Genomic DNA, 16,705 nt, shown 5'->3' on the forward strand with positions numbered 1-16,705 from the left:
AAGTGAGTAAACAACAGTGGGAAGATGGAGATGCTTGAGAAAAACCAGGAACGCAGATAGTTCATAAATTATCAAAACACTTTATTTCTTGCGATGACATATAACACCCAACACAGCACCATGTTTCAGCACTGAGTGCCTGCATCAGAGGTCAGGTATTGTTACTGCATCTGGAACAGTATCTAAAAGAAGTGATGGGAAATCGCTGCTATGAATCATCACTTCAATGGATGTATAATCGGTCTTTTAAAAGACCCTTGATTGAATGATGCATCTCAGGTAAACTGCAGCGTAGACACTATGACCGATAACAGTACCTGACCCCCAAGGCAGGCACTCCATGCTGAAACATGATGTTTTGTCGGGTGTTATATCTCATTGCAAGAAATAAAGTGTTTTGATATTTTATAAACTATCTGTGTTCCAGGTGTTTCTCAAGCCATCTCCACCTTCCCATTATCGTTTACTTAGCTGTGGTCTACATGGGATTTTTTTGGCTTTCTTCTCTTCTTTCATGAAGTAAATGAACCACCTACCGCGTGGCCATTTTGGGGGCAGCACTTACCGCCACCCATTGAGGGGGATGTAAAGGCTCTTGCACTAACCCAATGGTAACCGGGCAGAGAGCAGTGCTGCCAGATTACCGCTGGGTAAGCACTGGCACTACAAAAATAGAAAATATTTTTGTAGCACCAGAAAGGGCATGTGCTAAGAGTGGAACTAGCACCAGGCTCCTGCGTTAGCCCGGTGTTAGTTCTGGATTGGCACATGGCAAGCACATTGCTGCATGCCAACCCTTTAGTAAAAGGGACCCTAAATTCCCTATCTTTGGTTCTTAACTCCTGGTTATAGTGATGATTGTGCATAGAGACAGGGCCACCATTGGTGGTAGATGTGGCACATGCTGGTATAGAGATCTGGTAGCTCCTAGACTACTAAATGAAGTGGAGTAAAGAAGAGCTGCTTGCCTGTTTTCGCCATGGCCGTCTGCAGTTGTTGGGCAGCTCGTGCTTCAGTCACTCACAAGTGCCACAGACAAAAGCTTTCCTTGAAAAGACTGAGGCACAATGGCAAAAATGATGCATTACATAAAGACAGGTATTGGCTGTTTTTCATTGAAAAAGCTGGCAAAGCCATGAGGACCAATTTCGTCCCTGCATTGGAAGCTTGATAGATTTAACTGATAGTAGAGGATTGTGGAATGGCTCCAGGTTCAGCAGAATGACTGAAATATAAGAGCTCTGTAACTTGTTCAGTTTGAAGAAGTGCCTCTGACTACAGTAGACACCAAGGAGACCGCTTTTACCCAGAAGTCTGATAGAGCTATAAAGGCAGCTACTACTGTGATAAGGACATTTTATCTGGCTGTTCTTCTCACATTAAGGTCATTACGATTGTGAGGTTGAAGGTGTACTCAGCGGTATTTGTTTTGTTTTATAGTTTGGTCTTGTTGACATATGTATATTATGTATGTTATTTTGTAATCCGCTTTGGATAATAGTGGATTATTAATTACAGTAAATGAAATGAAAATGAAATTATGACAGACCATGAAAAGTCCTGTGCAAGACAGGGTCAGTATTATGCTGGAGCCCAGGACAGAAATTTGCAGTGGGACTCTAAAGCCTGCCAGCAGCTGTGCTCCCTTCAGTTTTGGACAAGCTTGGGACCTCTGCTGGAATGGAGGCCCAAGGGAAGTGCCCTGTAGCACCTCCCTAACACCAGCCCTGCTGAAAGAACCACCAATGCTTCAAACATGCTGTTTGTTCAAAAGCTGGCTGGTAGTGCCTTCTGTGTGAGCAGGGAACTGGCCAAAGACCCTTAAATTCTGAAGAACCTTTTGATCAGATATGTTCAAGGTTTGATGTATTGGAACTCTCTCAGCAAATTAAGGGGCTCTTTTACTAAAGGGTGCCAAGCCCTTAATGGGCTGTTAGCATGCGAGAAGAGGCTTCCACACAAATGTGTTAACAGTGTTGTATGGTCATTTCCCTGTTGTCGTGTGCTAAACCACGTACCATGAAATTTCTAAAAATATTTTTGGGAGAGGGTGTGGCGTGGGCAGGGAATGGGCATGTTTGCGTTAACCAGCTACCTTTTTATGGTTAGTGTGCGTTAAGTGGTTAACATAGATGTAATGCAGGAGCACTTACTGCCTCCTAAATAGAAGGTGCTAAATGTTCTTGTATTAGGTTTTTGCAGGTCTCACACAGTAATGGCAATATTAGCACATGACCTGTGAAAACCAAAAAAGAAAATATCCTAAAAAGCAAATGCACTAAATTTGCAGGCAGTGCATGGGAAAATCCAGTGTTAAGCTATATTACCTACAAATTTTAGTGCATTTTAGTAAAAGGGCCCCAAAGTCCTCTTTTTCCTCTCCTATCTTTAGTCATCTGCCAAATTGACTGTCTAAAAAGACATTAAAAAAAAGCCAAAACAATATATCTAAATTCTCAAAGAGAAGCAACATTTTCAACCAGTAAAAGACACTGCAGGGACGGTTACTAGACTAGAGCACTGCTTCCCATCCCTCAATTTGACATTTAAACATTCATGTGACCTCAGATAATAATGGAAACAAAGGAGCCCTCCACTGCTCTCCCTCTCCCCCCCCCCCCTGCACTTATCCAAACCATTAAGGTAGCACTAGCTGCAGTCACAGACCCCAGTTGCTTTGCATGGATTTCCTGTTGAACAAGAAGCCCACATGAAAGGGAGAAAAAGTGTCTGTGAACGTTCATTGACTGCCACTACTGACCATAGATCACAGTGGAGGCCCAAATTGAGGGGGAGCAGCCCTGTTTCTGTGACCCCAACCACTGATGATGTGACCCCATTTGGGGTCCCAATGTATAGTTTGGGAACCACTGCTCTAGAGGGGAAAAAATTCAGGTGTGTGATCCTGATATCTCCTCCTAAGACATTTCACAATCTTCAGGCTCTACAGAATACAGTTCTCACACTGGTAGTCTGATGGTTCTGATTTTAAAGTCCTTCTAAACATATAGTAGCATTAAATCTTCACAATTCCTCAAGCCCCTCAGCAGAAGAGGGAAGACATCTTCCATATGTCCATTCTCACAAGGGATGATGAAGGGAGTATGGGCACATCTGACCATTTTAAATAAAGCTAGACATGATCAAACTGATAAGACAGGAAAATGAGCAAAGGCATGTCCGTTCTGCATACTAGAAAAACTATTCCAGTACAAGGAAATGTGTGTTCTTTGGCCCAGAGATAATCTACTATGTCAGCTCTTTTTGCCTCAGTGTTCGTCTCACCACTAATGCTGTCCTACTGTTCCTTCACAACTGGTGACCCATAGCCCACCACAGACTCTTCAATGAGTAGTGTGCTGTCCCTGCATCAACAACTCTTTGGTCTACCAATAGTGGCAGTGGCTTCTTGCTATTAGCTCTTTCTGCCACTAGTAGCAGTAACATTTTATTCAAACCTGCAGATGTTCATTGAGTCTCTTAAAGTGGCATGTATCTTCTATGTGAGCAGCAATTCACTCGCATTCAGCCTGAGCCAAAGGCGTCAGACATAGCTCTCCTCTCTACCAGCTGTGGTGGCCAAGGGGCAGGCCTCAGACCACACAGATCTTCTCTGAAGTTTGCATAGATACTGCAAACTACTATTTGCCCATTCAAGCCAAAGAGGACTATGAAGAAAATTCGGTCATAAAAATGCAGAACTCCAGAATTTAACTGAAATTGCACTGTAATACCACTGAATCTGCAGAAATTGAGCAGTCAGGACCTGCAGAATTTCTCTGTATTTTGTTTTAAGGCCAGCAAAAACATTTATATGTCACCAGAATTTAATCTGTCCTTCGTAGCACAGTGTTCATTGCCTACTGGATTGAAGGATACTTTGGGACAAAGCCTTCAAGGAACAGACATAGCCCTTCGTCATCTCCAGAATTCCCTAATCAGCCTGAGACTTACAGCTCAGATTTGTGAATCAACAGTGATTTAAAAAACCCAACAACAAATATTTACATTTTAATGTTAAGAATGTCTTCTGAAATTAGCATCCCTTGATGAGATGTCCTAAGGTCTTGCTGAATTTGATGAGGCTTGAATATTTTTTGTATTAATTTTGAAATTTGCTTTTTTGGCTTAGAGTAAGTAAGGCTATGACTATTATTGATGTAAGGAAGCTATTGTAGCATTCACTTTTTTTCTCTTGTTCTTAGGGTCCTCCAGGGAAACCAGGGCTAGACGGAGACCCTGGGCCACCAGGAGAAAAGGTGAGAGAATGACCAAACTAACTGTAATCGATGAACTGACGGGAACAAGGCAGGATTGTCCTGCAGAGTATTCCTCATATAGTCTTACACTTTCTTGTGTTTTGAGCTCTTTCATTTTTTTTTCTTAGAAGAAATTCCTTTGACTGTATAGGCATGTTCTAGTATAGTGGTTTTCAATCCAGTCCCCAAGGACCAACTGACCAGTTGAGTTTTCACAATATCTACAATAAATATGTATGAGAGAGAATTTGCATGCACTGCCTTTATGGTATGCAAATCTCTCTCATACATTTTCATTGTGGATGTCTTCAATACCTGACTGACCAGGTGGTCCCTGAAGACTGGGCTGAAAATCACTGATCTAGTGCATATGATCACTGGGGACTCTATGGAAAACAGATCTGGTTGGGATGGACTGGGAGGGGGGGTTCAACACATTCCTCCCCTCCCCATTTGCAGCCTCTCTTCCACTGCACCCTGTGAGATCACCACTCTCCCTGTTACCACTGCCCACATCCTTAGCCGTACTGTACCCTGTGCCTATAGCCTCAGTATTGCTCACACCTCCAGCAAATGTGACCCTTGAGCTGCAGGGGTAGAGGTTTTTCCAGATTTTTTTATGGGGCTTCACAGTGTGCAGAGACAGTGGATGAGAAAACACTGCCTTCTTCTGAGACCAATGGCACCTCATCTCACACCCTTATATATCATAACAACTGGGTTGCAAGAGGGGGGAAAAGGGAATGGTAACAGGAAAGAGGAAAGAAGATGCCACAGATATGTAGGTGTAAATGCTTGCACATAAAGAATATATTTACAAACTTCATATGTAAATCATGATTTCATGCTCCCTTTTTGGCACTGCACATAATTGTTGGGCTGAAGATTCTGGTTTTCGAAAGCTAGTGTAAAAAAAGTATTTGTCCTTGACTGTTCAGCGTACAAGTTGATGTAACCTATGTTTTCTAGTTATGTTTGTTGCTTTCTGAATGTTAATTTTATACATTCAATAAAGAAATTTGAATTAAACAAAAATATACTGTTAATCCAATAAGAACATAAGAATTTGCTATACTGGGTCAAACCGATGGTCCATCTAGCCAGTATCTGGTTTCCAACAGTGGCCAATCCAGGTAACAAGTACTTGGCAGAATTCCAGAGTATCAAGATTCCATACTACTGACCCCAGAGATAAGTAGTGTCTTCCCTAGTTTGTGAACTTTTCCTCCAGGAACTTGTTCAAACCATTTTTAAACCCAAATACGTTAACTGCTTTTGCCAAATCCACTGTCAACAAATTCCAGAACTTAACTATTCTTTGAGTAAAAATTTTTTTTTTTCATCTATCTGTTTTAAAAGTATTACCCTGTAACTTCATGGAGTGTCCCATTGTGTATGTGTGTTTTTTTTTAATTATGATATACATACCCCACAAAGCAAAGTTAATACAACTACATCATACAATATTACAGTGTCTTTTTGTACTTCACTTCACATTTACCCATTTTACTCCACTCTAGATTTTATAGACCTCCTCAGCTGTTTCTTATCTAAGCTGAAGAGCCCTAAGCTCTTGAGCCTTTTCTCATATGAGAGGAGTTCCATCCCCTTAATCATTTTGTTCGCCATAGTTTGAACCTTTTCTAATTCTGCTATATCTTTTGTGAGATATGGTGGCCAGAATTTTACACATTACTCAAGGTGAGGTCGCACCATGGAGCGATGTGATACAGAAGCATTTTAATAATCTTTGTCTTATTTTCTATTTTTTCCTAATAACTCTTAACATTTTGTTGTCTTTCTGGCCACTGCCGCACACTGAGCAGAAGATTTATCATATTGTCCAGGATGACACCTAGGTCTTTTCATGAGTGGTGACTCCTAATATGGAACCTAGTATCAAATAGCTCTGAGTTTGATTATGCTTCCTAAGTTCATCACTTTGCACTTGTCCACATTAAATTTCATCTGCCATTTGGATGCTCATTTTCCCAAGGTCCTCATGAATTTCTTACAGTCTGTATATGATTTAACAACTTTAAATAGTTTTGTGTCATCTGCACATGTAACCATCTCACTTGTTCCCATTTCAGAATCATTTATAAATATATTAGAAAGCACCGGTTCCAGTATAGATCCCAGGTGCACTCTACTATTCATCTTCCTCCATTGAGAGAATTGGCCATTTAACCCTACCCTCAGTTTTCTATCTTTTAACCAGTTCTTATCCACTACAGAACATTACCTCCTATCCCATGGTTTTTTAATTTTCTAAGTAATCTCTCATGAGGGACTTCGTCAAAAGCTTTCTGAAAATCTTGATATATTGTATCAACTACCTTACCTTTATTCAGTGGCGTACCTAGAGTAGTTGACACCCGGGGCCGGTCATTTTTGAACACCCCTCCCCCCAAATCCAGTACTAGGCATGCCGAGAATACAAAACACTCAGGACCTATAGAGCAATTCTACCATACCATAAGCAGTCATTTCTACGAGTCACACAAGGAAAAGGAAAGCATCTTAAACACTACAGTGAGCACTAGAACATCAATTCACCTATTGTAAAACGAAACCAGACAGAATAGTACAGATCGTAGATCCTGCACAGTCAATGCCAACTGAAAGCCATGTCTTTTTCACAAACACAGATACACCCTAATCCACTATAGAATAAATAATCATAAACTTTCTATTTAGACAAAAATTAAACTGAACCCCCAATGCCAGACTGTGCATACAATGCAACACCACAGAAACAGAAACGGTCCCCTAGTACTGTGCAAAATATAAAGACAGCAGATGTAAATTTGAAAAAAAAACCTAACAAGTACCAATCACCACTTTACAAATTAACAAATAGAAATAAAACAAATATAGAAAGTAAAATAATACCATTTTATTGGACTAATACATTTAGCTTTCAGAGGCCAAAACCTCCGTCCTCGGGTCAGTACAGTATAGTGCTGTTACAGTATCCTATCCTGACCTGAGGAAGGGGGTTTTGTTCTCCGAAAGTTAGTCAAAATGTATTAAAATTAGTCCAATAAAAAGATTACCTTATTTACATGTTCTAATATAAACATTTAACACATCTACAATACTTTATCCTAAAGCAAAAAAATATATATATATATATTTTATTTACAGTTTGTTGTCTCTGGTTTCTGCTTTCCTCATCTTCTTTTCACCGTCTTCCTTCCATCCAGCATCTGTCTTCACTCTCTCTCTCTCTCTCTCTCTGCCATCCAGTGTCTGCCCTCTCTGCCGTCCCTTCCAACCACTGCCTGCCCTTTCTCTCTGCCCCTTCAATCCACCATTTGCCCTCCCTCTCTCATCATCCAGGGTCTGCCCTCCCTCTCGCTCCCCCCTTCCATCTAGGATCTGTCCCCTCTCTCTCTCTCTGCCCCTTTTTTCAGCCCCCAGTTCCAGCCCCCTTCTCCCCTCTGAACACCCCACCCCAGTCCCATTCTCCCCTCCCCTTCTCCTGTCTGAGACCCCCACTACAGTCCCCTTCTCCCCTCCCCTGTCTGAGACCCCCACCCCAGTCCCCTTCTCTCCTCTGAACACCCCCATCCCAGTCCCCTTCTCCCCTCTGAGATCCCCACCCCAGTCCCCTTCTCCCCTCCCCTGTCTGAGATCCCCACCCCAGTCCCCTTCTCCCCTCCCCTTTTCCCCTCTGAGACCCCCACCCCAGTCCCCTTCTCCCCTCCCCTTCCCTTCTCCCCTGTCTGAGACCCCCATCCCAGTCCCTTTCGCCCCTCTCCTTCCCCACCTCAGTCCCGTTAAAACCGGCGAAGCAGCGTCGCAGGCAGCGCCTCGTGCCCTGCTTGTAAAAAAAAATCAAATCTCCTTCCTTCTCCTCGTCTTGACGTCGACTCGGGCCTTCCAATCAAATTGATTGGAAGGCCCGAGTAGACGTCAAGACGAGGAGGGGAAGGAGATTTGATTTTTTTTTTTTTACAACAGGGCACAAGGCGCTGCCTGCGACGCTGCTTCGCCGGTTTTTTAAATGTGCGGCGCCGCGGGAACGGCCACGGGAGGCGGCGGGAGCGGAGCACCCCCCACCCACTGGCACCCGGGGCGGACCGCCCCCACCGCCCCCCCCCCTTGGTACGCCACTGCCTTTATTCACATGTTTGTTCATAGGTTCAAAAAAGGTAGCAAATTGATGAGGCAAGGTTTCCCTTGACTAAATCCATGCTGATTCTGTCCCATTAAATCATGTTTGTCTATGTGTTCGGTAATTTTATTCTTTATATTAGTTTCTACTATTGCCTAACATTGACTCAAGCTTTTCCAGTCTGTAATTTCCTGTATCACCCCTGGAATTCTTTTTTAAAATTGGCACTACATTGGCTACCTTCAATCTTCAGGTACCATGGATGATTTTGATGACGGGTTACAGATCACTCTAGAAGATCGGCAATTTCATTTCTGAGTTCTTTCAGTTCTTTGGAGTTTATACCATCCAGTCCAGGAGATCTACTACTATTTAACTTTTACATTACATTATCATTTGCTTATATTCCACATATACCTGGTCAGTTTATTATAACATAGAAAACTAATTATTATGGCACAGATACCATTTAAAGAGCCTTGTTGATTTGGCTCGGTACATCTTTCAGGTTCTCTAAGATTTGTTTCAGTTCTTCTATATCATCACCCTTGAATACCATTTCTGGCACAGAAGTTCCTGGAGTATGCTCTGGCTTCTTTTCTTGTTTCCCACATTGAACTGGTGGTATATGCGGACTATAAGCCATAACGTAATTTAATGTAAAGGTAGATCTCGTACATCCTCATTAGTAAAGACTAATGCAAAGAATTAATTCAGTTTCTCTCTCCTATGGCCTTGTCCTCCCTGAGTGCCCCTTTTACTCCTTGATAATCTAAGTCCCACTAATTACATCACAGGCTTTCTGCTTCTGATATACCTATAAAATGTATTACTATTAATTGTTGCCTGTACTGCAAGTTTCTTTTCAAATTCTCTTTTAGCCTTTCTTATCAATGGTTTGCATCTAACTTGCCAGTGCTTTTACTGCTTCCTGTTTTCTTCAGTTGAATCCTTTATCCATTTTTTAAAGATGTTCTTTTGGCTCTATTAGCCTCTTTCCCTTCACCTTTTAATCATGCTGGCTGTCATTTGCTCCTCTATCCACCTTTCTTAATATATGGTATACATCTAATCTGGGCTTCCAAGATGGTATTTTTACATAGAAACATAGATAAAGGCCATATGGCCTATCCAGTCTGCCCTTCCATATCATCTACTATCTCTTCCTCCCCCTAAGAGATCTTACATGCTTGTCCCATGAATTCAGATACAGTGTTTGTCTCCACCACCACTGGGTGGTCGTTCTATATATCCACTACCCTTTCCGTAGAGAAGTATTTCCTAGATTACTTTTGCGTCTATCCCCCTTCATCTTATCCCCTCTCATTCTAGAGCTTCCTTTCAGTTGAAAGAGACCTGCCTCCTATGCATTTATTCCAGTTATATCTCCTCTCTATCATTGTGCCTGATTTAAATTTCTAACCTTTGCAGCTACTCCCTTTAGCTTTTTAAAACCAATTTTGCTCATAGTAACATAGTAATATAGTAGATGACGGCAGAAAAAGACCTGCACGGTCCATCCAGTCTGCCCAAGAAGATAAATTCATATGTGCTACTTTTTTATTTGTACTGTCCTCTTCAGGGCACAGACCATATAAGTTTGGCCAGCCCTATCCCCGCCTCCCAACCACCAACCCCGCCTCCCACCACCAGCTCTGGCACAGACTGTATAAGTCTGCCCAGCACTGTCCTCGCCTCCCAACTACCAGTCCCGCCTCCCACCACCAGCTCTGGCACAGACCGTATAAGTCTGCCCAGCACTATCCCTGCCTCCCACCACCGGCTCTGGCATAGCCCGTATAAGTCTGCCCAGCACTATCCCCACCGCCCAACCACCATCCCCGGCACAGACCGTATAAGTCTGCCCAGCACTAGCCCCGCCTCCCAACCACCAGCTCTGCTACCCATTCTAGGCTAAGCTCCTGAGGATCCCTTTCTTCTGCACAGGATTCCTTTATGTTTATCCCACGCATATTTGAATTCCGTTACCGTTTTCATCTCCACCACCTCCCACGGGAGGGCATTCCAAGCATCCACCACCCTCTCTGTGAAAAAAATACTTCCTGACATTCTTCTTGAGTCTGCCCCCCTTCAATCTCATTTCATGCCCTCTCGTTCTACCACCTTCCCATCTCTGGAAAAGGTTTGTTTGCAGATTAATACCTTTCAAATATTTGAACGTCTGTATCATATCACCACTGTTCCTCCTTTCCTCCAGGGTATACAAGTTCAGGTCCGCAAGTCTCTCCTCATACGTCTTGTAACGCAAATCCCATACCATCCTCGTAGCTTTTCTTTGTACCGCTTCAATTCTTTTTACATCCTTAGCAAGATACGGCCTCCAAAACTGAACACAATACTCCAGGTGGGGCCTCACCTACGACTTGTACAGGGGCATCAACACCTCTTTTCTTCTGCTGGTCACACCTCTCTCTATACAGCCTAGTAACATTCTAGCTACGGCCACCGCCTTGTCACACTGTTTCATCGCCTTCAGATCCTCAGATACTATCACCCCAAGATCCCTCTCCCCATCCGTACCTAGCAGACTCTCACCGCCTAACACATATGCCTCTCTTGGATTTCTACTCCCTAAGTGCATCACTTTGCATTTCTTCGCATTGAATTTTAATTGCCAAACCTTAGACCATTCTTCTAGCTTTTTCAGATCCTTTTTCATGTTTTCCACTCCCTCCCGGGTGTCCACTGTGTTACAAATCTTAGTATCATCTGCAAATAGGCAAACTTTACCTTCTAACCCTTCGGCAATGTCACTCACAAATATATTGAACAGAATCGGCCCCAGCACCGATCCCTGAGGCACTTCACTACTCACCTTTCCGTCCTCTGAGCGAACTTCATTTAACACCACCCTCTGGCGCCTGTCCGTCAACCAGTTCCTAATCCAGTTCACCACTTTGGGTCCTATCTTCAGCCCATCCAGTTATTTAAGAGCCTCCTGTGGGGAACCTTGTCAAAAGCCTTGCTGAAATCTAAGTAGATTACGTCTATAGCACGTCCATGGTTCAATTCTCCGGTCACCCAATCAAAGAATTCAATGAGATTCGTTTGGCACGATTTCCCTTTGGTAAAACCATGTTGTCTCAGATCTTGCAACTCATTTTCTTCCAGGAAATTCACTATCCTTTTCTTCAGCATCGCTTCCATTACTTTTCCAATAATCAAAGTGAGGCTTACCGGCCTGTAGTTTCCAGCTTCTTCCCTATCACCACTTTTGTGAAGAGGGACCACCTGCACCATTCTCCAATCCCTCGGAACCTCTCCCATTTCTAAGGATTTATTAAGCAAATCTTTAAGAGGACCCGCCAGAACCTCTCTGAGCTCCCTCAATATCCTGGGGTGGATCCCATCCGGTCCCATGGCTTTGTCCACCTTTAGTTTTTCTAGTTGTTGATACACACTCTCTTCCGTGAACGGTGCTATATCCACTCCATTCTCAAATGAACTTTTGCCAGTCCATCGTGGTCCTTCTCCCGGATTTTCTTCAGTAAAAACAGAACAAAAGTATCTATTTAGCAAATTTGCCTTTTCTTCATCATTATCTACATAGTGGTTTGCAGTATCTTTTAGTCTCACAATTCCCTTTTTAGTCATTCTTCTTCTTTCACTAATATACCTGAAGAAATTTTTGTCACCCCTCCTTACCTTTCTAGCCATTTGTTCTTCCGCTTGCGCTTTCGCCAGACGTACCTCTCTCTTGGCTTCTTTCAGTTTCCTCCGGTATTCCTCACCGTGTTCCTCATCTTGAGTTTTTCTGTATATCTGGAACGCCAACTCTTTAGCCTTTATTTTCTCAGCCACTTGCTTGGAGAACCATAGCGGTTTCCTTTTTCTCTTGCTTTTATTTACTTTCCTTACATAAAGGTTTGTGGCCCTATTTATAGCTTCTTTCAGTCTGGACCACTGTCCTTCCACTTCTCGTACGTCCTCCCAGCTCATCAGCTCCTTCCTTAGGTATTCTCCCATTTTACTAAAGTCAGCATGCTTGAAATCCAGGACTTTGAGTTATGAGTGGCCACCCTCCTCTTCAGCCATCATATCAAACCAAACCGTTTGATGGTCACTGCCGCCCAGGTGGGCACCCACTCGGACATTGCTCATTTTATCATAGTTGCCTTTAAGTTAATTGCTGCCTCGGTAGATTTCCTTAGTGTCTTCACTCCAGTTATTAAATTTGGTCATGTTATGATCATTGTTTTCCAGCAGACCCAACACCTTTACCTCTCACACCAAGTCCTACATTCCACTAAGGACTAGATCTAAAATAGGTCCGTCCCCCTCTTATTGATTCCTGGACCAGTTGCTCCAAGTAGTAGTTATTTATTTCGCCTAGGGATTTTACCTCCCTAGCATTTCCTGACATGACATTTATCTAGTCAAAATTGGAGTACTTGCAATCACTATTGCCAAATTTGCTAGCTTCCCTAATTTCTGTTACCATTTCTTTTTCTGTCTGTCCTTTCCATCCTGATGGATGATAGTATAGCCCTACCAGTATTCTCTTTCCCATCATACATGAAATTTCTATTCATAACGATACCAAGATGCTATCTGTTTCCTGCTGAATTTTTATTTTGTTAGGCTGAATTCCCTCTTTAACATATAGCACCATCCCGCCCACTCCAATTTGATCTACTCTATCATTGTGATGTTGTGTACCCAGATGCCTACCTCTTCATTTAGGGTTCCTTTTACAGAGAGAGGCAGTAAGCCCAACATGGGCTAATCTGGAACTATCAGTGGCTGAACAGGGGCGCTGGCTGTAGTTCCTGCCACGCTACAGAAAATAGCTAGATATTTTTCAGCATGGTGCTAACCCGGCGGTAATTGGGCAGTGTCATGCGCTACCTGGTTACTGCTGGGTTAGTGGGGGAGTCCTTAATACCACCTCAATGGGTGATGTTAAGTGCTCCCCCCGCATGGCCACATGGTAAGTAAAACCTTTCCACATGGCCATACCATTTTTTGGCCTTTTTACTGCAACTTAGTAAAAGGATCCCTTAGTGCTATATACTCAAATGCTCCCATCTTATTTTTTAGGCTTCTAGCATTTGTATGCTGGCATTTCAAACTGTGCTTTTGTTTGATTCTACAAGCTACTTTGAAGGTGAAAGGGATAAATTGCAATCTTTGCTCTCCCCTTAAAGGCTTCTGACTTTTTCACCTTTGTTGCAAACTCTTTATCGGGATGTCCTAACTTCCCTGTTTTGATAGTATCCTTCAAAGATACCTCACTACTAACCATACGCTCCAGAGTAATTGTCAGCTCCCCTCCCCTCCATTCTAGTTTAAAAGTTGTTCTATCTTCTTTTTAAATGGTAGTGCTAGCAGTCTAGTTCCATCTCAGTTGAGGTAGAACCTATATTTATGAAATAGGTTACCCTTTCCCTAAAATGTTGCCCAGTTCCTAAGAAATCTAAATCCTTCATCCCTGCATCATTGTCTCAACCACGCATTGAGATTCCAGAGCTCTGCCTGTCTTGGGTCCAGTGCATGGAACGGGGAGCATATCTGAAAATGGTACCCTGGAGGATCTGGATTTCAACTTTCTACCTAAGAGCATAAATCTGGATTCTGGAATCTCCTCCCATATTTTCCTGTCTGCGGTACCCACATGTACCAAGACAGTCAGCTCCTCCCCAACATTGTCTACATTTTTTCTAGGTAATGCATGAGATCTGCCATCTTTGCACCAAGCAGGCAAATAACCAAGCAATTCTCTTGTCCACCTGTCACTCAGTTATCTACATGCCTAATGATCAAATCACCAACTAATACAACCTTCATAACTCTTCCCTCTTGAGCAGAAGCCCCTAGAGACACATCCTCAGTGCATCCCCTGGAGAGAAGGTCCTGGCTGCATGATCACTTCCTGGTTCACCAGAGTGATGCTTTCTTTTAGGTGATTTCCCTCCTCCAGGGTAGCACAGAGGCTTCCAGACCACAGGTGGGATTTCTTTACTATGTTCCTATAGATCTCCTCTGCATACCTCTCTGTCTGTCCTACAAGTCTTATACTCTAGCCTCAACAGATTGGACTCGTTCTCTGAAAGCTAGGAGTTCTTTCCACCGAGTGCACACATAACCTCTTGCCAAATGGGAGATAATCATACATGTGACACTTAATGCAAAAGACCAGATAGCACTGGACTGTTGTCTGCATCATAGGATTGGTGAGTTGTTAAATTATTTAAAGCTTATTAAGGTAGTAGGGCTATTAGACTAATATAAAGAGCCTTAAGATTATAGTATGTTTTTGTTTAGTGTTTGCTTTTCAGCAAGGGCAAATAAATTGTTAAGGGCAATTCATCTGCAGATGAAAATACTCTATAATGACAAATCTCCCTCTTGGTTTCTTAATTGGGATAATTGACAGTAAATTTAGAGATATGCCAGAGGTGAGTGGGGAGTTGGGGAGGGTGGATGGCAAAGAAGACTGATTTAGGCCCTGCTCAACTATATACTAGCTATCTTTTTTTTCTTTTTTTAAGATTGTCATAAAGTTTTAAGACCTGCTCATCTATCTGCTGGCTATCTTATAGAGCTATAGGCTGTAACAGTTAAGTTTAAAAATATAGCAGAAAAGTATCTTTTTTGTTGTTGTTGTTGTTGTTGTTTTTTTTATTAAGTATAAAACCCTAGTCACATGGTTTTCTTCATACCTTTGCACTTTCTATTGTTCTGAAGGCAATAGAAGCAGGATCCTGCTAGAGATTAAGGAATATTGCAGTTGTGAGGAAGGTTCTGGGAGATTTATTATTTCTGTCAAGCCATTTACACTAAATAAATAAACTTCAACAACTCTTTATTGCATACAACTTTCTGTAATTAGATGGCTGGTTTCCCCCCCACCCCTTTTTTTTTCCCTCTTTCCCTCTTCTATGTCATCCATTCCTTAGAAGGTTTAGACAGGTTTACAGAAACTTAACTAACTTATGCATTTGCTTTTCATTTTGTAGGGGTTTCCTGGTAAACCTGGTTTTGAAGGACCCCAAGGACCCGTAGGCATGTATGTAAGTGCTAACAGACACCAACTGTAAAACAAATCAGAGGACTAGCTATTATGAAAGAATAATCATTATTGTGGGACTTCCTAGGGATGCACGTTCCTTAATGTGCCTTAAAAAGCTTAGTGAGCATTAAATTGATTGAAGGTGCACTAACCTATGAAATAACACACATTAAATTGATTAATGTACATTAAAACACTATAATGCTTGTTGTTAAAACAAAATATGTACAACAAACAAAAACACCCAAAATTGAGAAACCTTAAGGGAAAAGATTTTTTAAAAAATGTGTGCTGTGCACATCCCTAGGATTTTCTTGCTAACCAGGATATGGGAAAGGTCTTAAGGGCCCTTCTACTAAGGCATGCTGAAAAATGACCTGCGGTAGTTTAGACATGTGTTTTGGTGTACGCAGAATCATTTTTCAGCGCACCTGTAAAAAATGCTTTTTTTTATTTTTGCCAAAAATGGACATGCAGCAAAATGAAAATTGCCACGCGTCCATTTTTTACTGCCAGCCATTGACCTAGCGGTAAGGTCTCATGCAGTAACCAGGCGGTAATGGTCTTCAGGCGTAAAATGCCGATTACTGCCCGCGCGCCAGAAAATAAAAATATGTTCCAGCGCACATAGTGGGCTGTAGTCCAGGTGGTTAGGTAATGAAACTTTGAACACATGGTGTTGTGGATATCTGGCGAGCCCTTTGAGTGGATATGGAAGTCAAAATTTGTGACCAGAAATGAGCAATCTGAGGGCAAGTCCAAAACATGTGACTCAAAGTCGCTGGGTGATGATGGCATTTGCGGCAGGCCTCGGAGGTGCCAAAAGAAGCCCAAGAAAGCGAGATATAAAGCTGAAGAGCAAACTTATATGAAATTCCCAGAAGATAACAGATGGAGAAAAATGCCGGACTTCTAACATACAGTTTTTCACCTGAGCAGGACTCACTGTCACAGCCAGTTCTGCGGACCAAGTAGTGGCCAGATTATGGTAATCCAAATATTTGGTTGTGTCTTGGTGATAGCATAAGGGCACCAAATTCTGGGATCCCAAAGTGAGTGCTGTGTTTATAGTGTCCTGTACATCTTCGTTGAGGTTAACCTGTTCCAAACCAGAAACATAATTCGCTAGTTGAGCATAGGCAAAAAAAAGTCAGTGGGTGGCAATTTATATTCTGTCCAGAGATCTCCAAAGGGTTTCAGTTTACCCTCATCAGTTAAAAGTTTAGTTAAGTACTGTATTCCCATAGTGCACCAGTGGGCAAAAACAGGAGAATCAAGAGCCGAGGGAAA

The 16,705-nt window shown here is 42.4% G+C and overlaps 1 protein-coding gene across 2 annotated transcripts in view; it reads left to right on the plus strand.

Annotated features, from left to right (window-relative positions):
- LOC115472910 (collagen alpha-1(V) chain-like) overlaps positions 1–16,705 on the plus strand; it is a 256,126-nt gene that overhangs the window by 55,045 nt on the left and 184,376 nt on the right. For both annotated transcript variants that reach the window (XM_030207418.1, XM_030207419.1), the window contains exons 9-10: positions 4,206–4,259; positions 15,363–15,416. In XM_030207418.1, the coding sequence (XP_030063278.1) occupies positions 4,206–4,259; positions 15,363–15,416 (108 nt within the window). The remainder of the gene's footprint in view (positions 1–4,205; positions 4,260–15,362; positions 15,417–16,705) is intronic.

The sequence above is a fragment of the Microcaecilia unicolor genome, chromosome 6 (genome assembly GCF_901765095.1).
Source record: "Microcaecilia unicolor chromosome 6, aMicUni1.1, whole genome shotgun sequence".
NCBI lineage: Eukaryota > Metazoa > Chordata > Amphibia > Gymnophiona > Siphonopidae > Microcaecilia > Microcaecilia unicolor.